This window comes from Kwoniella botswanensis, chromosome 1 (genome assembly GCF_036426115.1).
Source record: "Kwoniella botswanensis chromosome 1, complete sequence".
NCBI lineage: Eukaryota > Fungi > Basidiomycota > Tremellomycetes > Tremellales > Cryptococcaceae > Kwoniella > Kwoniella botswanensis.
This window is the reverse complement of record NC_088599.1, coordinates 6,575,329-6,596,599: the sequence shown is the minus strand read 5'-3', so window position 1 is coordinate 6,596,599 and position 21,271 is coordinate 6,575,329. Positions and strand designations below refer to the sequence as shown.

General features: G+C 45.0%; 10 protein-coding genes across 10 annotated transcripts; 5 read left to right on the top strand and 5 right to left on the bottom strand.

Annotated features, from left to right (window-relative positions):
- Positions 1 to 362: 362 nt before the first annotated feature.
- L199_002491 (uncharacterized protein) lies at positions 363 to 2,230 on the top strand (the record flags this gene model as incomplete). Its single annotated transcript, XM_064888235.1, has 11 exons — positions 363 to 482; positions 545 to 645; positions 735 to 821; positions 875 to 932; positions 982 to 1,024; positions 1,104 to 1,351; positions 1,404 to 1,659; positions 1,718 to 1,736; positions 1,791 to 1,875; positions 1,927 to 2,124; positions 2,198 to 2,230. The coding sequence occupies 11 exons, from the start codon at positions 363 to 365 to the stop codon at positions 2,228 to 2,230; spliced, it is 1,248 nt and encodes a 415-aa protein (XP_064744307.1).
- Positions 2,231 to 2,458: 228 nt separating this feature from the next.
- L199_002490 (uncharacterized protein) lies at positions 2,459 to 2,865 on the bottom strand (the record flags this gene model as incomplete). The annotated part of the gene is made up of 3 exons (XM_064888234.1): positions 2,459 to 2,511; positions 2,589 to 2,734; positions 2,798 to 2,865. The coding sequence occupies 3 exons, from the start codon at positions 2,863 to 2,865 to the stop codon at positions 2,459 to 2,461; spliced, it is 267 nt and encodes an 88-aa protein (XP_064744306.1).
- A 515-nt stretch (positions 2,866 to 3,380) lies between these two features.
- Positions 3,381 to 5,300, top strand: L199_002489 (uncharacterized protein; the record flags this gene model as incomplete). The annotated part of the gene is made up of 10 exons (XM_064888233.1): positions 3,381 to 3,589; positions 3,653 to 4,017; positions 4,071 to 4,156; positions 4,229 to 4,247; positions 4,310 to 4,399; positions 4,485 to 4,505; positions 4,571 to 4,625; positions 4,718 to 4,900; positions 4,993 to 5,125; positions 5,196 to 5,300. The coding sequence occupies 10 exons, from the start codon at positions 3,381 to 3,383 to the stop codon at positions 5,298 to 5,300; spliced, it is 1,266 nt and encodes a 421-aa protein (XP_064744305.1).
- A 352-nt stretch (positions 5,301 to 5,652) lies between these two features.
- Positions 5,653 to 7,622, bottom strand: L199_002488 (uncharacterized protein; the record flags this gene model as incomplete). The annotated part of the gene is made up of 2 exons (XM_064888232.1): positions 5,653 to 6,396; positions 6,468 to 7,622. The coding sequence occupies 2 exons, from the start codon at positions 7,620 to 7,622 to the stop codon at positions 5,653 to 5,655; spliced, it is 1,899 nt and encodes a 632-aa protein (XP_064744304.1).
- Positions 7,623 to 7,696: 74 nt separating this feature from the next.
- On the bottom strand, positions 7,697 to 8,390 carry L199_002487 (uncharacterized protein; the record flags this gene model as incomplete). The annotated part of the gene is made up of 3 exons (XM_064888231.1): positions 7,697 to 7,870; positions 7,940 to 8,041; positions 8,127 to 8,390. The coding sequence occupies 3 exons, from the start codon at positions 8,388 to 8,390 to the stop codon at positions 7,697 to 7,699; spliced, it is 540 nt and encodes a 179-aa protein (XP_064744303.1).
- Positions 8,391 to 9,015: 625 nt separating this feature from the next.
- Positions 9,016 to 9,767, bottom strand: L199_002486 (uncharacterized protein; the record flags this gene model as incomplete). The annotated part of the gene is made up of 3 exons (XM_064888230.1): positions 9,016 to 9,106; positions 9,218 to 9,309; positions 9,420 to 9,767. 3 exons carry the CDS (start codon positions 9,765 to 9,767, stop codon positions 9,016 to 9,018), a joined length of 531 nt encoding a protein of 176 aa, XP_064744302.1.
- Positions 9,768 to 10,702: 935 nt separating this feature from the next.
- Positions 10,703 to 12,708, top strand: L199_002485 (uncharacterized protein; the record flags this gene model as incomplete). The annotated part of the gene is made up of 7 exons (XM_064888229.1): positions 10,703 to 10,767; positions 10,949 to 10,985; positions 11,051 to 11,178; positions 11,324 to 11,560; positions 11,631 to 11,864; positions 11,922 to 12,301; positions 12,356 to 12,708. The coding sequence occupies 7 exons, from the start codon at positions 10,703 to 10,705 to the stop codon at positions 12,706 to 12,708; spliced, it is 1,434 nt and encodes a 477-aa protein (XP_064744301.1).
- A 620-nt stretch (positions 12,709 to 13,328) lies between these two features.
- L199_002484 (uncharacterized protein) lies at positions 13,329 to 15,623 on the top strand (the record flags this gene model as incomplete). Its single annotated transcript, XM_064888228.1, has 5 exons — positions 13,329 to 13,654; positions 13,800 to 14,522; positions 14,658 to 14,950; positions 15,061 to 15,428; positions 15,534 to 15,623. The coding sequence occupies 5 exons, from the start codon at positions 13,329 to 13,331 to the stop codon at positions 15,621 to 15,623; spliced, it is 1,800 nt and encodes a 599-aa protein (XP_064744300.1).
- Positions 15,624 to 16,027: 404 nt separating this feature from the next.
- L199_002483 (uncharacterized protein) lies at positions 16,028 to 19,157 on the bottom strand (the record flags this gene model as incomplete). Its single annotated transcript, XM_064888227.1, has 10 exons — positions 16,028 to 16,498; positions 16,577 to 16,767; positions 16,850 to 17,059; positions 17,133 to 17,150; positions 17,214 to 17,389; positions 17,450 to 17,494; positions 17,570 to 17,709; positions 17,779 to 18,246; positions 18,389 to 18,674; positions 18,766 to 19,157. 10 exons carry the CDS (start codon positions 19,155 to 19,157, stop codon positions 16,028 to 16,030), a joined length of 2,397 nt encoding a protein of 798 aa, XP_064744299.1.
- A 612-nt stretch (positions 19,158 to 19,769) lies between these two features.
- L199_002482 (uncharacterized protein) lies at positions 19,770 to 21,134 on the top strand (the record flags this gene model as incomplete). Its single annotated transcript, XM_064888226.1, has 1 exon — positions 19,770 to 21,134. The coding sequence occupies one exon, from the start codon at positions 19,770 to 19,772 to the stop codon at positions 21,132 to 21,134; it is 1,365 nt and encodes a 454-aa protein (XP_064744298.1).
- Positions 21,135 to 21,271: the final 137 nt, after the last annotated feature.

Sequence of the window (21,271 nt, the reverse complement as noted above, 5' to 3'; positions counted from 1 at the left end):
TAAATGTAAACCAATGTTCCTGATTTGATTGATAATGAGTCCCAGTGGATACCCGTCTGCCACATCAGACAAATCGCCGTGGGACAGACCGGCGGAATCAGATCATACAGTTAATCGGGCATCAACCCACCCGGTTACTATAACTGTCAGATTGAACCGGAAAATGACAATGATGAACAAAGTCAAACTCGCCTTTCAACGATAAATGCAATTCACTCATTTATCTGATTCATCTCCATCATACGACGACTCGTCTTTCTTCTTTGCACTTTCATTTGCTTACTCAGCCATCTCCATCGCTTGAACCGATCTATCATCATACTCGGAGACCCGTCGTCACCATCTGAGAGATTTCACATAACATGTCATCGACCATCCAATCAATCACCAACGCCATCCCTTCTTTGGGACGAGCGAGACTCTTGATCAACTCTGCGGACGATGTGGTCGTGGTCAGCGCTTGCAGAACAGCAATAACCAAGGTGAGTCAGCTAGCGAGTCTATAACGATGATGGATAGCTAATTCTGCGACGGATGCTTATAGGCGAAGAAAGGGGGTTTCAAAGACTGCTTACCTGAAGATCTTCTCGCCGCTGTTCTAATCGAGACTTTGAAAAGAAGCAAAGTCGACCCTTCAAAGATTGAGTGAGTATACTTCTTTATCCGAGGAGGTCTTCCCATTAGCACCATCCACCGGAAGACAAGCTGATGAAACGCACTTGATGATGGAATAGGGATATCGCCGTTGGAAATGTACTCCCCCCCGGAGGAGGCGCGAACGTAGCTAGGATGGCTCAGCTTTACGCTGGTATACCTTACACGTGAGCTAACCCTAGGCCTCAGAGGCTGTCTAAGCTGACACAACTGTACTCAGTGTTCCCATCAACACCGTCAATCGACAATGCTCATCTGGTCTCACAGCTGTGGCTCAAGTGAGCAGCTTTGTCTTTGTCGAAGAGGAATAGCTGACCCTCTATATAGATCGCTAACGAGATCAAGTCTGGGGAAATCGACATTGGTATCGGTAAGTCCGGCTTCCACAAAGACATATATCAGTTGTGTGTGGCTACAGTATCATCAAGGCTGACCGTTACTCCGTTCAGGTGCCGGTGTCGAACATATGACCGCCCACTACGGCGCCGGAGTCTTACCCGAAAGGATGTCAGATGAAGTGCTCTCAAACCCGGAAGCGGCCGACTGTCTCATCCCAATGGGCATCACCTCCGAGAATGTCGCCAAACAATATGGTATCTCTCGAGACACCCAAGATACCTTCGCAGCGAACAGTTTCGGTAAAGCTGCAGACGCCCAAAAGCAAGGTAAATTCAAGAGTGAAATTGTACCTGTCAAGGTAAGCTAGCATCGTGATACCAACCTCGGGCTCAGCTGATGATGATCTCCAGGTCAAATGGTCCGATCCTAAAACCGAAGATGAAAAAGAAATCATCGTCGATGCTGATGATGGAGTACGAGAAGGAGTCACCAAAGAAGGGTTGGCGAAACTCAAACCCGCCTTCTCGAAGGATGGGACCACCCATGCGGGTAATGCATCTCAGGTGTCCGATGGTGCTGCGGCTGTGCTCCTCGCAAGAAGATCGGTAGCTCAAAAGTTAGGTCTTCCGATTCTGGGAAAATTCGTCGTCTCTGCTGTAGTAGGAGGTAAGCTGTTTTCTTCTGCCTCATGTCGGAACGTAGCTGACAATCTGTCTGACGTCAGTGCCTCCAAAGCTCATGGGGTGAGTACTCGCCTCCTTCTACCGTTGATACGTAGACTGACACTCCTACTTTAGTATCGGACCCGCATTCGCCATCCCCAAAGTCCTCCAAAAAGCCGGTATCACCAAAGACGATGTAGATTTCTACGAAATCAACGAGGTGAGCAGCTTAGTCTCTAGAGGCAAACATGTAGCTGACATGCGTATAAAGGCTTTCGCATCTCAAGCTGTTATGTCGATCCAACATCTCCATCTTCCATTTGAAAAGGTCAACCCAGTCGGTGGTGCTATTGCTATGGGCCATCCACTCGGTGCTACCGGTGCTCGGCAAATTGCTACTGGGTTTGCGGAAGCCAAGAGAGAGCAAAAGAAGGTGTTCGTTACTAGTATGTGTATCGGAAGTGGTATGGTGAGTGTATCTCCGCTTCTACAGCTGGGATCATCGCATCAGTGAGCCTAGCTGATGAGTGGATGCTTCATAGGGTATGGCCGCTGTGTTTGTCAATGAGCAATAAGTCATCGATCTGATATGCGCGAATATGGCTGGGCTGTAGCTGAGCTGAATTGTATGAATACGATGCATGTGTATCTTTGATTCAGCTTCTGCAGACGTGTGTTCTTGATCGTACTGGCAGCGCAATGTGTTGCTCATAGTGACCAGCTGAGTCCGGGTGAGATATACACGACGATACTTGTCTATTGATACCAATGCATTGTCTACATGATCTATGTCCTAATCCCATCTAAGCTCTTGTCGGAGGCATGAACAATCTCCCTATCCCCAAGCCTATAAACACTAGAGAGTATAACACCAGGTCGACGACTAAGCCTTACTCTACGAAACGAAAAGAAAGTGTTAAAGACTCGACTTACCTGTACCCAGTATACCTGTCACTTTCGGAGCTATCATTGGACCACCTGCAGGTCTAACCCTCGCAAATGCATTCTGTTTCTTTGCTTGCATGATGGCGTAGCCACCCAATCCTATGAACGCTGATGCGCCTATTATACGACACGATCTATAACACATTAATTCTCTTCAGCTGAGCACTCTGAATGTGTGAGAGACGGACAGGACTCACAGACAATCTTTCTCGGAATAGCCTGGTTCACGAGCTGGGTTGGAGGACGATATGGCCGCTGATGACATTGTGGGTTGATTGATATAACGAGGTACGATTGATACCGGAAAGTAGAGTGATCTCAATCAACAGAAAATCCTATGAAGATATCAGAGCGACTGCCGACCAGCGTTATTGAGTGCTATTTACTACTTGTCATATGCCCAATATATTTGCCATCGATAAGTATCTCGTCTCGATCTCACTTCGAGCAACATTTCATCATACACACCGAAGGGCTGTTAGCTGATCGAGCGGAGTTGTTGCGATGTCCATCGATCTCAGATAAACAATGGGGACCCCACTCAATTCCGATTCCAATCTGATCTGGTCTGATGATCTGACGCAAATGTTACGTTTGATCTTTGTTTTTCTTTCTTTCCATCTGACCCAATCTCAATCTCAGCTGTTCATAGATCGACCAAAACTATCCATATAAACTGATCCTTTGATATGTTCTTCGCAAATATCTTGTACCGCTCCATATCTGCCGAGGGTTGACATTTGTTAATACAGTATAGTATACCTGGGAGATCGTAAAACGATGTTACCGTATATCGATCGCCAACTTTCCTCCTACATTCCATTTCTGTTCGTGCTGGTTGTCACATTCGCTCAGTTTACCTCATCAACATCTATATCTCTACCTCATCACTCTCAAGAGAAGTTACCAGGTAGATTCGTACCATTCTCGAAGTTATCTACATGTCCATCTTTACCCAGCAGGAAGCCACCGAAAACCTCCAAAGATGTGTAAGTCAGCTGCCCTATTATTACACACCAATTACCTGACATTATTTCTAACGTTCGATCTAGTCGTCCAGACGATTTCAAAGTGGTCATAGCTTTAGGTGACTCAATCACCGCCGGATTACTAGCAAGAGGATCAAGGGACGATCTATCCCAGCTGTCAAGCAAACAAAGACCTATGGGTATCCAGAGGATACCTGACATAGTAGAATGGCGAGGTATATCCTATCCTATAGGATCTGATGACGGGGCAATAACCATCCCCAACATTCTCAGACACTACACTCGGAATGTGACGGGAGTTTCAGCAGGGCATCACCGGCCGATAAGTTGTCTGAGTGTTGGATGTGGTGCGATTCATCCGGAGGGAGATGGGCTGAATGCTGCTATTTCGGGTAGTACGAGTAATAGTCTGATGAGTCAGGTCAAAGGTGTGTCAAAAAATACTTTACTAAAAAATTTTGTGGCTGATGGGATTGCATAGACTATATCATACCTAAGATGATTGAATTAGACGTGAAGAAGGAAGATTGGAAATATGTTAATATCGGTATAGGCGCCAATGACGTTGTGAGTGGTACCGTTTCGGGTGCTGGATATCGATGGCAATGGATACACAACTTATGTATATGATCCGAGCAGTGTGCATTCTGCTTGACTCGTAAGTTACTAGTTCAGCTTGAACCGGGATCTGTGCTTGTGAATAACAAACATATTGTACAGCAAACTCTACTGCATTCCCATTTTCTGGAACACCCCAACACTTCGCAATGGATATCAAGAAAGCTGTAAATGAATTGAGGAAACATGTCCGTGAGTTGATGATCATCAGCTTTGGTATTTTTGGTGCCGAGTGAGGTAATATCAGTATTGCTGATGCGATGGATGTTTTGTTTAGCCAATATGATTGTCAATATCAGTATGTCCCTTTGGCACGAACTAGCAAAAGGAGCTATTTTGGCTGACTGTTACATTGCTCAATAGTTGGTTTGTTCAGAGTTTCCGACATCTACAAGCTCACACTCAAGGATCCATACTGGTGAGTACATCATAAGGTGGTGCAATCATTTCTACTTAGTCACTGTTAAATTCGTCACCACTTATACTGATATGTTATTTCACGTACCATAGCCAACCTCCACATCTACCGATCCCGCATTTAGCTCTCGAATGTTCTTGCGCACTCATACCAGGTCCCGTAGGAGACTATACTCGACAGAAGATGGACGAATTGGGACAAGCGTATGATCAAGCTGTATGGGATGTCATAAGGGAATGGGAGGAAGAGGCGGATCCGTCATTCGCTGCGATATGGTAAGTAGTCTGCCGTCTACATCAGCCTGAGAGAAGTTTATTGGACTTTCGAGGATCAAGCGGTAAGCTGACAGCACACTTCTGATCTTTAGGCAACCCGGCACATCCGTCGATCTAGCCAACTATCCCATCGAGGCATTATCAAAGATAGACTGTTTCCACCCTTCGGAACTCTCGCATCAGCGTGTGGCTGGTGGATTGTGGAATAGGTTGACACTGAATATGGTGAGTGTACTTTGATTGTCTTGTTGTACGATCTTCCGGACTAACATATCTGATCGGACTGATCTTACAGAAAGACAAGTATCGACCGATTCCATGGGAAGAGGAACCGATGATTAGATGTTTGGAGGAAGAAGATCGGATCAAGGTAGGAGAGGTATCTAGAATGCTGAATTAAGTAGGACCTATACACCAATGTACTGTGACGATGTCAAATAACTCCTCTTTCCTTGTACAATCATATTTGCTATATACGCGATGTAGTTATCATCAATCTTGTCGTCATTACTACTATCCTAAGAAATGTACGAATCCATTCATTCAATTGACTTGGGTGTCTTATAGACTGTTCATGTAGCTGACTGCGCAGGAACATGCGACTGACAATTCATGCCTCCAAATGACAATATAACACAGAGCTTAAAAATAGACGAAAGAAGAATTATCGTGATTTGAATATTTGTGTATACAACAAACCCAAGCGCCTGTTCGTTTATTGTATATCAATCTATGTACTGTAAATCGTAATTTCAAATGATGATTCTCTTCCTTTTCCTGCCTAGTCTTTCCACTTCTTCCTCATTGTCTGCGGATCTAGACCTAGACCTGGATCTCTTACAAGCACGATCACTTTCATCATCAACACTATGAGACGAACCATTTCGCAATATACCATCAATCTCAAATTCGCTATTACTCATACCCAACCTTATACCCAGATCCCTACCTGCCAGTCTTAGTACTTTTCCTTTTCCCCCACCATCTAAAATATCTTCCCATCTATCAGACCTATTCAAATTGTCATTCTTGAAGGCATATCGAAGTTGGATACCCATTAGATCCAAGATATCAGAAGATAAATCGCTTATACGATATACCCTAGGTTTAGGTGTGAGTGTGTTGCCGGTATCGAAATTTGGTGAGGAGGATTTCGAGTAGAACCGAGATAGTGTATCGGTAGTCAAAGCATTCCTTGATGTCTTACCGACGAGTTGACATTTCCGGACAACTTCAGTTTGGGACTGAAAGGCGTGGTTGTTGAGGTTGTCAATGTGATCTAATGCCTCCGAAATCTCACCTCCTTCTTTACTCTCTTCTGTCGACAATTCACTTTCCTCTGCTTGTTGTTCTTCCTCCTGATCTCCGGGTCCACTTTCTGATCCCCTTTCACATCTTAATACTGTTTGTGCCTGAATGGCTCCTGAAAGACCTCTTTCGTTACTATCACGATTCTCGTTCGGTTCTGCAACTACACCTGCATCTACGACATCAACCTAAATCTCTCATCTTCAATTTCCTCCACTTCCTCTTGGCTACTTTCTTCATCAAGAAGGGCAATTCTAACCTGAGAGACACTTTCGTGATCACCACGAAGAGGCGATCCGAGTCGTTCGGACGGACTGCATCCAGTCCGATTCTCCTCAACAGGTAGTTCTCCAGCTGACTGTGCACCCTGGATATCTTCATCCTTATGAGCTGCAAGTAAAGCTAGTTCAACTTCCCTCCTTTTTGAACCAAATATCAATCGCCTCCCATCTTCCGAAATCCCAATATACTTAGGCTCAATCGTCTTCTCCTCTTCTTCATCAACTTTAAAATGATGTTCAAACCCTTTCAGCTCGTCCTTGATTATATTGGTTGTAGGCCGATAGTCCGACTTAGGTCTGTAATGATCATATCTTCGATTATGATTGTGATGACCATGTCGATGTCGGTGGCGGTTCTGCGTACTGTAGTATGCCTCATAAGTTCGATATGACGATCGCCTTTGGCTGAATCTGCCTGAATGACCTTCATGATGGAAAGAGGAGCAAGAGGAAGATCTCCTTCGATCATCTTCCCTCGTGTATCTCCTTCTCGGACTGGTCGAGAACCCTTTTTCCGGTCTTCTATATGTCTGCCGAATGGGATGCACAGATCCTACGGAGAATCTTTCATTATCTTCAGAATGAAATCGATGACCTCTGTTGGCACGTGTCGGTTCAGCGATTTGAGTGAGATTACTTGAATTCATTTTCAACTTGTGGGAAAGTGCAGCTAAAGCAGAGAGGGCCTTGCTGAGTTGGTCCGATTGCATCTTCTCGATTGGTACACCTGTTTCAGGAGTTTTGGCGACAACGGAGTTGGTGAGGTTGAAGTTTCCAAGCGGAAAAGAAGACAGTGTATGAGGGGTGAAAGAGATTCGTTCGATCAATGATTTAGGTCCAGTAGGAATTGGTGGATCATGACATGACGAAGGTCCAAGGTCGGAGCTGACGTTATGATCTGACTTGTTGCTGGACCCCTGAGGGGCGGGTTTACGCGGTAGCGATCCTGGTATCTCCCTCGATCCAGGTGTCTTGAACTCATTTTTGAATGAGGGATCTAACGTATCGGTCTTACAGACTACTGGTTTGAATGGAGGACTCGACGAGCTGATCGTAGGAGAAAATGGTGGTTTTCCTCCACTATGTGACTTGACAGGATTAAGAGATGCGTATGGACGATACTTTTGATACATGGTCGAGTTGCAGTGGTGGTGTGGAGACTGTGAAGGAGGCCATATTGATTTAGGGGTGTAAGGAGGACACAGTGCTAATTCTTCACGGACGAGCTATGACATGCACGAACGACCATCAGCCTGAAGAACGGGAAGTTATAATGCTGCAATCGACTCAAAAGGATATCTCTAGTGGATTCAGCGTTCGGTTGGATATCCGAATAACGAGCTATCACTCTGTTACCACCAAAAATTCGAGTATGTGCTCGCTGTTCGATTAGCAACAAATCATCAGTCTAGAATAAATCCTACTTTGCAGAGGAAGGGAGCAGACTCACAACGAAGCAAATCACATCATCCGCATCTTTCAGACTCGCAAATTCCATGCAAGCGAGCATGACTTCTCGATGAGGATGTTTCTTAAACTCTGTGAATATGAACTGAAACCAAATCTCACAAGTCAATTCCTATTTCCTCGAGAGAAGAGAGAGAGCAGATGTTTTGTGGTGGAATAAATCTACTGACGTTATCGGTTATCCCACTAAGATGACTTTTAAGTTTATCTTTTGTCATATCCAAACTCATTCCAGCGATGTAAACGGCATTCATCTGGAAGTATACCTGTTTCTGCAGGAGAGGGTTGAATCGGATACCCAGTCGGATCTGTACGGGGTACTGCAGTTCTGGATAAAACCCTTCTGGACCTGGATCGGGGTAAAAGCGTGGAGGAAGGACCAGCTGGTTGTCGATGTATCGACGGGCGCGAGGTGGGTAGATCTCCGAGGTCATCTTTGTGCTGAAATCAGGCTTGTGAGAAGGGGAGGGAAGGAAGGAAGAAGGTAGATCAATGGGTTGATTCCAAGCGAAGGGACTGGGAGGTCTGCAAAAACGATATGATGGGCTGAGAGAGTGGACAGGAATGAAGAGTTTGATATGGTGAGAGTCAGAAGATAATGGTAATTTACCTCTTGGTTTATCCATATCATGAAAAGGTGTCTTGAAGTAGATGCAGGGGAATGAAAAAAAAAAAAAACACTCTCTCTGTACGATCAGTCTACTCAACTTTGCATGATCATGATCCATACCAACCGATTCAGGGTCCAGAAGAAGGAAGAGTGTATCGTGTCAGTGTGAGAATGAGTCTGATGGATCGTCGGATTACAGTTCATGCTACTCTCAGCGAAAGGAGGGGTAACTCCATCAGAGGGTCAAAGCGTATGTCAAGGGGAACAGGCTTACATAGCTACAGAACAGTCACTTTTCCGCAAAATGCGTTTATGACTGCTGTTGATCGCTCATGAGAGTGGACGAGGACAGAACTCCTCAGTCAAGTCATGGGCATATAGTGGCTTTGATTTTCGACAGAACTTGACGTTGGAAGACAATCTAATCTAAAGATACATGCTTCACCTCTTCACCTCGACTTTTGTAATTCTGGTTCTTTCTGCATCAGCTCGGGCATCATCCTCACCACTTTGCCTTCGTTCTTGGCATGTTGGATAAGCCTACGCACAACCCATGGGATAGATCAGCATGCTTTCTCATAATCGAAATATCATTTGATGCCTTGTATAACATGATGAAAGATTGTGTATGAGCAGAGATGTTGAACTCACTTCTTCAACAGAGAGGTATCCTTCCACCTTGGAGGAGGTTCTCTTTTCTGTACTGACCAATAGAAGATATCCCAATCTGGTTCATCGAGGAGCTATCATGGCGCATTTATATGTTAGCTTTAACATCAGCCCTTCTTTCCCACAACGTGTGAGACTTATCATTTGGCAGATCCAAATCCAAGATTGAAGAAGAGTCACCCACCTTGTCAAACTCCTTCATCTCCTCGACGTTCATCGTAGGCAAAAACTCCTTTGCAAACGTACTCAATATCAAATCAGTTTCCAAAGTACCCCTCTTTCGAGTTTGGTAGATTAACCTCGATCGTAAAGTCTGTTCATCTTCACCTGTTCGATCTAATGGAGAAGGCATAGCCCATTCTTCCGCGTCGTCAGATAACCTATTTTGAGCTTGGGCTAGATCGGGCGAAGAGAATGGTAAGGGGAACGGATCGTTGGTTTTGGACAGTCGGATTGAAGTGGATATAAATCTCGTCCGAGTTCCCCGGACGAGGGGACACAAACGAGCGAATGATGAGCGTATCATTGACATGGTGATTGAGATGAATTTTTTGGTTTTCCTTGTCGAGCTTAGAGATAACAAGATGAACTGATTGTATGCAGAAGAAATTGGCATTTGACTTGTTACGCACGACACACCTCATCGACGATCAATCGAATCGAAACCGGAACCAAAATTCATGATTTCTCAACCTCCACTTTACAGGTCCATCCATACCACCATCGCTTGGAGTGGAGAATGAGTAGTACGGAATCTTGACTATTGGCTTGAAATTTTCATGTACGACAGTAGAATCTGCGGGGAGGGGCCACACACATGAATAGAAACTCCTACAGCTTTAATCACACAGCTACGACGTCCCAGCGGACTGGAGAAGACCGATCATACTCAAAATCTGGCGGAAGATAAGCTGCGGTTTTCGAGCTAGGGAGCAATGAGTGTTGCCCTTTCCAATTCCCAGATGCCTTTTGAGTTCAAACCATCTAAAGTAGGTACGAAATCCAAGAAAATATATCCTGCTGTACAACTTACAGAAGTGTCGCATTTTGTGGGAATCAAACAGATAGTCCAGGTCAAAGCGCAGAGAGGAGAAAGGGGGTTATGACGTAACTAAATCATAAAGCTTGGACCGGTTCCTCATAGATTCACTCTTACCGGTGACACACATACTCGAACTTACATTTCATCATCTTTTATCATGCAATGAGAAAAGGTACCATCAGTAATCGATAATCAATCACACCACAGGTTTCTTGATCCTTTTGCATCGTCAAATATCTTCACACACATAATACACACACATACACAGTCAACCGCAAAAGGGCCAGAGCGAGAAAAGATATATAAGACTCCTTTGAGATTGGATTTCTCTTCTTTCTTTCTCCATCCTTTAATCGATTTCTTATATTCTTAGTCGTTTTCTCTAGTATTACTTTCCTTACATTAGTAGTATAGTCAATTACACAATGGAACCGGATAGAGTGTCTCACGATGTTCGTAACGTGGCTGAGAGATTGATCTCTCTTGAATCGTAAGTATATCCTACTCCACAGCTGAGCAACTTTTCTCCCTCGCCTGTCTGAGGAGTTCAACCTGCGGCTTCACTCCGCCGACCCTCACAATTGTTTCTCGAGGTGTACTGCCTCTCTTCCTAACCCACTCCCTTCCGGTCTTAGCGATCGATAAAAGCTAACCTGTACTCACTCCCACAGGGATCAATACGGTAACGCTCTTGACCAATACTTCGAGGTAAGCTATATTTTGCTGAGTATGGTATATGAACCAAGAGACATAGCTCATTTTCAACTTATCAGGACAACGTCGTCTATGAATCTCGAGGTATCCATCTTCAAGGTCTCAACGAGTTCAAGAAATACTTGAACCTTGGGTCTATCATCTCCTTCGATAGCCACTTGGTTGGTCAACCTCATTACAACGAGCAGTGAGTTGGTCTATTGCACTTTACCTTTTGACATATAGAAATTATATCCTTCTCGAAGACCGTTAAATTGCTTCGTTATACGAGGTCGACAGCATCATATCAAATCAAGGAGCCTACACTGACGGTATATCTTCATTCACAACAGCTCCAAGGTCGCCAAGTTCTCCTTTTCTCGAACTATCTATCTTCCTACCGCACCCACCTGGGTTCCCGCTTCAGACTCAATCAACAAATTCCTCAACAAGCAACACTTTCGACCTATCTTTGATACCGAGCTTCACCTCACCGCCAAAGGCCAACGAGGCAACGAAGGTATTAGATATGTCGTAAGTCAAGTTGGTCCCACCAACAGAAGAAATGCTACCTTTATCGAGAGAGCTCTGTAAGTTCTTAACCTTTCGATGATCCGCAAAGACCTCAAACATAAAGCTGACGTGAGATCACCTTCGCAGTCCTTTCCTTTTCCTTCGACCACTCATCACCTTCTTGGTACTCATCTTCGCCAACATCACCAGCTTCTTTCAAAGACACCCTTACAATCAAGAGAATCCCGTCAACCTTGCTCTTTCCGCCGTGGCCGAGAGCTGGGCCACCTATAGAGGCCAATCTATCGATCGTGAAAATTACCCTGAAACCATCAAGCAAGCTCAAAAACTGAGCGAGAAGATTGGTCAGGCCGTTACTCAGTGAGTCGATGTGCTCGTAAGGCAATTTGATCAGTAGCTGACCAGTCATTCATTCAGAACTCTCGACTTTACCACTGCCACTGCTCACAAAGCTACGGACCAAGCGAGATCGATCGGTCTTCCAATCGATCAGACCCAACACCTCATCGAGATGGGTCTCCACGTTCCTTCCGCCGCTTTACACACCGCTGGCAATGTCACCTTATCTGCCTTGCATACCGCTGTCATCATCGAGCAAGCTTCCGTCAGTGCTGTCCAATCACTCGCTCTGAACGCTATCGGCATCGCTTCCGGTACCGCTCATGTGGTGGAGGATCAAGCAAAGGACCTTGGTCTTCCCGTCGATGAGTATCGAGAATTGACTTTCAAGCGAGCTCACGAGGTTGGAGAATGGTTTGGCGTGCTCAGAGCTAAAGCTGAAGAGCAAGGACGAAGAGGTGAGTGAGATGAAATTGCGATAGAAGAACGAAGCTAATTTCGTTCTGGATCAGGTATCGAAGCCGCTCAAGAGACCGTTCAACAAGTCGAGCAAGCCACTCGACAAGGTATCCGACAAGCTGGTGAAACCACTCAACGAGTCGCTGAACAAGGTATTGACGTCGCTCGACAAGCTGTCGAGCAAGGTGCTGAAGCCACGCAACGAGCCGCTCAAGTTGTCAAAGAGGAAGCTGGTCCCACTGCCGATAAAGCTAAAGATGTGGTCGAAGAAGTCACTCCTGGCGGTGATGGTGCCAGCACGAGCACCGATCAAGGTGGTGAAGATATCGTACCTCGACTCTCGTCTGGTGGTCACGATCCTACTGCTTCCGGTTCCCCTTCATACGCCGCTGCGGTTCAAGAATAAAAAAGGGTTATACTATTCTCCCAATCTCCGTAATTGATTCGGGCCTTTTCCTCTTTTCCATCATATCGTGTTACAACAAGTTCACCTTCCCTCATTCATCCAAAACATACATGATTCCCTTACATACTCTGATTCACCATCACAATTCACATTGAATCTTTCTTCTTTCATCGAATGATAGTATCTTCCTTTTTACTTCTCACATATTCATCTCTTTCTTTCCATCATCCATCGGTCATCGATTAGTGTATATAGAACCAGTAGCCGATAGTGATCAGTCAAAACAGCCAAAAGTAAAAGTAAAAGTAATTCCAATAGTCAGATGAAACTCATGTATTCTGTATCATACAAGTTCACGTGAATGATTTCTTGATTTCTTGTCGTCGTCATGTGATAACCCGGTGATGTTCATGTGCATGATCCGGCCGGCACACATAATCGTAACACATGACCAAAACGATTATGAAGACGAAAGTCATCCTCATACCATATGATATGATATACAAGCGTGGATCCCACCTTTCAAGATGTGATTGATATTGATATCATATAACATATAGTATCCATCTCGCCTTACAAACAGAAATCCCAACGATATCCTGCCTCGCTCCCACCTTACGATGCTGAGGTTCCGACCTGTGCGAACAAGAATACGATTCCCTCCCAACCTTGCTGGCCAGATTCGATACCGATCCTTCGCTTCAAGGGGAGGTCCATCATCGTTGGCACAAATTCATCGAGAACCCCACCTAAACCGTCCCGCATATCCTGTCATAAGCTCATCTTACCTTCATACTTCCTCCCCTACCCCTGCAGTCTCACCCTTCAAATTACACGACATAGGCGAAGGAATAACTGAAGTTGAGATTATACGGTGGTATGTGGAAGATGGACAGGAAGTAGCAGAGTTTGATGCGTTGTGTGAAGTGCAGAGCGATAAGAGTGTGTGAGTGGTGTACTCTATCTTCTTTCTCACCACGCTTTTAGTAAATGGGTAGAATAGCCCGTTCATGAATACTGATTGAACCTCTCATTACCCATTCAGATTTACTTGATTATCCTTTGCATCAGCTGATTACTAGTGTATCCAGAGTCGAACTCACCTCGCATGCTAATGGGATAGTCAAGGGCATCCAGAAATCCGCTGGTGAGATGGTCAAAGTTGGTCAAACGCTGTGCGAAATTTACACAGCGGAAGAAACCAGCGAACAAGAAGCTCCTCAGGATAGTGTACAGCCAGATCAGAAACCTGGAACAGAAGAATTGCCAGACTCAAAGCCTATTGCTAACCAAGTTGAAAGTTCGGCAGTTAAAGCAGCTGAAGGACTTACCGAGACCTTGGAGAAATCCCAGGAACCTGGAAATACAAATCCTGATCGACCACAGCCCTTACCCGAAGCACAAGAACACGATCCAATTCAATTACAAGGTGAAGCTTCAATCTTACCTTCTCCACCTCGTCCCAAACAATTCAGTCTCGACCGAGCAGAAGCCCATCAAGATCGATCGGAGGAATATGATGATAAGAACCGTAAAGGCAATATCAAAACTTCCCCTGCTGTTCGTACTCTAGCTACCAAACTCGGTATCGATCTTAGTATGGTGAAAGGATCAGGTGAGAATGGTAGAATCACAAAACAAGATGTCGAAAGTCATTTCTCCATTTCAAGTGGTTCATATCCTAGCTCAGAAACAGGTGGCAAAGTGCGATCATATAGAGACGATCTACCTGAGTCAACTAGGGTGGAATTTGGAAGGACTAGGAAGATCATGTTCAGAGCTTTGGGTGAACAGGGCAAGATACCTCATTTCGGGTAGGTCATGCTCTTCCACTCATACCACTCTTACCTTGCATACCGAATGGATTCATCTGTCTCTACCAAACCTTTTCATTCGATAATGACAACTATATCGATTCCGTATAACTGACGAACCTGAATAATCTATAGATACTCACATACTCTCAATCTCACTCCCCTCCTTCCATATCTCAAAGCCTCTAACCCTCCAACATCCAACTCAAGAGATAAACAAGGATATATCGCATCTGATATCCCATCTGAACTGGTGACAAATCCCATAATTGAAGAAAAGGGGAAAACCACGATATTGAGTTTCCTAGTCAAAGGTTTGATATTGGCTTTGCAGGAACATCCGATCATGCGAAGCAGACTGAAAGAAGATGGGGAGAAGAGGTTCTTGGAGATTGGGAGAGATGGAGTTATCGGGGTGGCTGTTTCTGGTGAGTGCGAACTTGAGCTAAGCGGACAACTCCCTAGTTGTATGCTATGATGTCTCGAATCATAGCATGATATCCCTATACGAGTGTACCGACTGATGAGCATCTCATAGATCCAAAATACGGACTTCTCACACCTTCTCTTCCCCCTCTCCCACCCACCACGTCGGTGGCAACATTAACATCCCACCTTCACTCACTCCGTCATGCACCGAATAAACCCTCGACCCCAGCGAATGTCACCATCTCCTCCGTGGGCGGTCTGGGCGAAGCTACAGGCGCTATGCCGATCTTACCTCCCGGAGGGTGTGTGGCGATCTGCGCGGTGGGAAGGGCAAAATGGGATATGGAGTGGGATCTAGCCCATGGAGATGAACTTAGAGGGAAATCGGTGTGGGAGATGGATAAGAGTATGGTGGAGAGGGGACGGACGAGGGCGGTTTTGAGGGTTCCTGTTGGGTGGAGTGGGGATCACAGAATTGTGAGTTTGCAGCTGTGATCTCATCTCATCTCGAGGAACCCTCACGAGTCACATTGCAAGATGTCATGTGCTGTATGCTGATTTTGATGTATTTGTTTTATGCAGCTCGAAGGTGCCGAATTGATATCGTTCACTGAAACTTGGAAGAAATATATCGAACAACCTTGGAGATGGATCAATGTTAGATCGTCATAGACGTAGATCAAATCTGGAAGGGATGGTGTGCGTTTTCTGTACAGTATTTTATTGAATATTATATATTGTATACTGTAGATAAGATCGAAAAGCATCGCATATGTAGTGTATCCGGCATTCCCCTTCGGATTGTGTCTTCGTACATGGATAGACGTGAGAGGAAACAGGAAATGAACATTTCTTTATCATCCTCCAACTTGACATTCCACGTGTGATTGATCGGGCCATCCTCACAATCGATACGTTTAATTCATGAATCATTCATTTGAATCTCGTGTATCGACTACATAACTTACGTGTATAGTCCATCGATTACCAATTCGCTTCCTTCCTACTGTCTCGTGGTATTTATCATCTTCTCTTCTTTCATCGACCATTCGGTCTTCCCTCAATGCATCTCCACTTCATTCAGCTTTCAAGACCCTCCCAATCTCCCGTCCACCCTCTTCCCCTCCATTCCAGAACCTATCCAATTTCTCATCCCTCTCCCACACCCTCGGTTTCTCCCTTCTAGTCAAAGTTGAGGCTGTAGAGTTTAAATTCGATTGACGTTGGTTTGCATTCAATTTCTGAATCAACCTCTCTTCCTCGCTATTCCTCCATAACAATCTTTCTGATAATCCATCGACTAACCATCTTAAAATTATATATCCGTGACTTGCAGTCAAAGCGATGAGTCCCAAAGGGATCAAAAGGGGCAAGACAGTCTTGAGGTTGTGGGAGATGTGATATTGATCAATCATGTAATGCAAAGAGGCTGAACCGGGGATGGGCGTGAGATTGGGATTGGGAGTTTGATCAGCGTGATAAGAAGTAGGTCGGAAGAGGTATATCAAAGTGGAATTGGTAATTGCTCCAATCCACGAGATGATGCTCTAAGACAAGAAACGCACGATGATCAGCTTAAATAACTTTTTTTCCGTTAGAAGGTGGGGTCGAGGCGCAAGACTAACCAAAGTCTCCAACCATGATCCAATAGTTTCAACCCTATCCCCTACAGGTCTTCTGACATGTTTACAAATCTTCAATGCGTCACTTCGCAGTTCCACATAATTGTTAATCAAAGCGAAGACAGGTGCTAATGGCCAGACAATAGACCAGATGGTAACGTATCCGAATTGAGTGACCATTTCTGCGTAGTCGGCTGTGAACGTGGAACATATATCAGTACTCAGACCCTATATTATTTCTTGGGTATGAGGTGCTGTCACGACATGGTCACTCACTGAACAACGAGTAATCAGGCAATGCTAATTCCCTTTCAACCTTTTCCAAGAACCTCTTCTCGACTTCCTCGTCATCTCGAGGGACCTTTTCAGTACTGTCGTTGTTACTTCTAGTTTTGATAGTCTCCTTAAGGGTGGTCTTGCCCGCTCGCCAATCCTCCACGAATCGCATAATGAAAGGTAGACCAAGTTCGAGGAAGGCGTTGACCGCTATATACACCCATGCAGGTTAGCTCGATTCAACTCTGCGAGGTCAACGGATCGTCGGATAGGTTGAACATACCTTGATTAGTCACAGTGTCTTGAAAAGGGTTCGAGTTAGGTCAGCTGATACTTGCACGACCTGAATAATCAGCTGACTCACAAGCAAACAATTGACCCTTCAGTCTTCCAGCTTTGATACCTTTTTGCTCTTTTCCACTTGTTCTTGGTCCCAGACCCGCTTTCTCAGGGGTATCAGATACGGAAATCGTCTCTTGTTTGGTGAGTTTGTGCTGGACCCGAGCCATGATGAATGATCCAAAGGGGACGTAGATGTAGCTGTAATGAAGCGGTAAGCTGTCATGACTTGGTGTGAACACAACACATAGGTCAGCTCACGCAGATAGGAAGAGACCGAGATACGCTACGATGGCGTTCATTGCGCTAGTACAGTGATATGGTCAGCTGTCTATATACTCATGATCCGATCGATCTCTTTGGAGGGTCAAGTCAACTCACAAAGTCTTCGCGGTCAGACTCTTCTCAGCTCCTACAGGCGTCGGGTGATCTTCCCATTTTACCATTGATCTCGCCAGAACTCCATACGCAGCTACGATTTGAGGTACGATAATGGCGAACAACGCTGTAGGGAGGAGAGGCTACCAGTTGAAACCAGATATATCAGCTACGCTCTTGGGCGAGTAGGAATTTCTTTGCGATAAACTCACCACAACCTCTTTCCCGAAACCGTCATAGGCTTGCCCAACGAACGCTTCAAGCATGAATATGCCTAATAAAACAACTCCCAGACCTACACCACAGGCAATGATGATCGGGATAGAAGCAGTTACTTTTATATCTCGTTTAATATCATTTCCAGCTTGTACCAAATCCACAGCATCTTCCTTGTTCTCCCTCTTATCCAAGCCCAGATTCGCTACATATTCAGGTCGCAGTCGTCCGACCGCAACAGATTCGCATCCTCTCGTACCCCATTTGATAGCGAGTTTACGTTCTTTAATTCGCCAAATCGCTACGAATGTCGTAGAATAGATAGAGAGGAGGAAAGCGTACAACGGAGGGTAAGAATCGGATGGAGTGAATAGGTAGAATAACACTGATAAGATTGATAAAGGCAAGAGGGAGAGGGTGTAGGTCGTGAGGAAGTTGAAGTAGAGATGAACAGGAGGAGGTTGCTATGAGGAATTCGAGTATGATCAGTCTCAGCACCATATCTCAGATGTCTTATAAGGGAGCTCATGGCTGTTTTAAGGGAATCCCTCATTCACGAAAGAAAATACTACTCTGCAATACCAATCTCAGGAAATACCAACTTACATGTTCACCCAATCCTTGACCCTCCTTGCCATCCAGTCCTTTTAACAGCCCAATCCTCCAGTCTCCTCCAGTAGTCCACTTCTCGACCCACTCTTTATCGGCCAATTCGTCGTGGAGGGCCATGATCGATTTCACCCTTTTCCATTTCCCTTGGCCGGGAGTTATTGCCAACCCATCTTGGATCGCAGGGGCGGTGAGTAAGTTGTATAACAATCTGATTCGAGTAGAGGGGGAAGGTGGGGTAGGGTTAGAGTGGGGTGGTAAGTTATGTGCTTGGTCGAGTGATCTGGAATCAACGTTAAAAAAGATCAGCTCGGTTTCACCTTAGTTTCAATCCCATTCTCTCGCTCTGCTGCTTACGAGACGTGCACACTCACTTTTCTCTCTCAACCAATTCAACGACCTTACCATCCTCCGCACCTACAAATACCCAAATCTCCTCTTGCCCTTTCGCAGAGTTGTTAGAGGGCTTAGCTCTGGTCGAAATTCTCAGACCATCTTCACTTTCCAATACTCTCAGCAACTCTTCATAACCATCTTTGATCTCTTGCTGAGCTTGCAGTCGATCTTGACTCTTATCAACCGATATGGAATATGGGATGACGAAATCCACTTTATACGGGTTCGTGTCTACCTGGTTGAGAGAGGTGGAACGAGCTTGGACGGGTGGGCCTGGTGCGGTATCCGCTGCTGGCGGCGGAGCTGCTGTTGAGGGAGGATGATTCGACATTGATCGAGTGACTCTCTGAGGTGGATTGGGGGTTGTCATATCGATAAAGAAGTGATCAACTCTTGTGAGTCCTCTTTATATCTGGTCAAGGAATGTATTGGTGATGGTAAATGACGTTTCTAGGAATGCAATTCTCACGACTCTCTCTACGAAACTTCACCTTTGCGGGTGTGGATCATGTTCATCCTGCGAACGATATGACGTATAGTTGACTGTGCCTGAGAGGAGATTCCTGTTAGTTACAAAAACTCTTGTTATCGGTATTAGGAATCTGCTTCCGGTGTGATTAGGATTGTTTCTAATCGATGTTCCTCATGCCACTTTGTAATGTTTTTGTTTACTCGTATTTACTCTTTCGTGCGCGTCAATCATCCGTCGTGTGATTGTGATTTTTCCAACACTCCATCCATTCAAGTTCTGACCTTGATCTTAGCTTTCCCTTCATCATCGCTCAAAGTCTTCAGTGTACAATTACACTCCGGACTCATTAAGCTCACTCAAGGCTCTTCATAGAGAGAGCACGGACTCATTCAGAAAGTGCAGCGGATAAAGTAGCGAAAACGTCAAACCAATTCAACTTCAGAATTCCATCCCACCCCTCAACATCCTGAGAGCATTGTCCCATATAAGTACCTCCCTCGACTGACCACAATGGCCAAATCCAAATCCAAAGCTCAACCTGAAGCTCCTCAGAAATCAACACCTTCCACTCTAGCAGAAGCCCAGAACCAACCGGGATCGCTACCAACAGATCCCGAGCAAGTTCAACTATCTTCTTCTTCCTCCTCCAGGCCTAAATCTAGATCTTCCAAGAAGAAATCCAAGAACATACCTATAATTACCCCACCAATATTCAGCGAAGAGCAAATCATCCAATATCACCTTATGCATCCCTCCGTATCTCAGAATACAATTTCACCATATTCCATTGATCCGATAACCTTATCAAGCAAGAAACGAAAGCGGGAGGGTGAATCGCCTAGATTCTCACATCCTTTACCTGTCATATGGTTCGAAGGACCTTCCCATTCCTCCTCTTCGTCGGGTAAGAAGAAAGGCAAGAAAGACGAAAAGACCAAGAGAATACATCTGTCAACTAGATATATGCAAGTTCCTGATCATGCAGTAAAAATCGAAAGTATAGGAAATTCTGCAGCGTTCTGGTTAGGTGATCTCAATGGATCGTCTTCAGTATCCACTCTTAGTACTAATCTTGCCGATAGCACCAATAATAACAACAAAAAGGTCGAGGACGGAAAGGAGAAGGAGAATGGGATTGGAAATGCGAGTGATAAGGTGAAGACGAAAACGAAATCGAAGGAAAAGAAGACAGTTTCTGAAGCAGAAGAAGGAATGGTAAAAGGGAAAGGGAAAGCGGAAGTGATAGACAATAGCATCAAGCGTAGTGGGAAGACGAATAGCAAATCAAATGGAAATGCCAAATCAAAATCAAAAGACCAGGATATACCTCAACCCAAACCTAAACCTACCTCACTACCTACAACGACAGTAACTCCTAAAGCGTACGAGCCAGTCGATTTATCCGATACCTCAGATTCAGAGTCGGAAAGTTCAACTTCCTCTTCAAGTTCTTCTACCTCATCTTCTTCCGATGAAACTGATTCTGATTCCGATTCCGATGATGAATCTGATTCTGAACCAACGACAGATCCAAGTAAAACATCCAATTACAATTCATCTTCATTCGATCGACCACCTCCACAACAACCTGATCCTCCTCAATCTACCACCAACGATAACAAAGAGACACCCAAGATCAAGACCAATGGTAATGCTTCTCATTCAACTAAAAAGAGGGTATCGCTCTTAGATCCATCTACACCTGTTCAAACACTCCCACCGAAACGACTCGAACAGCTCGTTACTCCTACTACTACCACTGTTGCCACTCCTACACCGAGCGGAGAGAAGAAGAAGAATAAGAAGAGAGAGTCGACTGGTGGAAAGGGGAAGAAGGGTCCGAAATGGGTCACTGAGACGCCCAAAGTCAAATGACCTGTAGTAGACTAGTAGCTCAGTGCGATTCGAATGCAATAGGAGGATATGATGTATGGTAACAGGTGATACTTTCTTTGAAAATTACACGGCAGATAGTCATATCTCATTGTATGTAACATGAAATGGAGAAAACA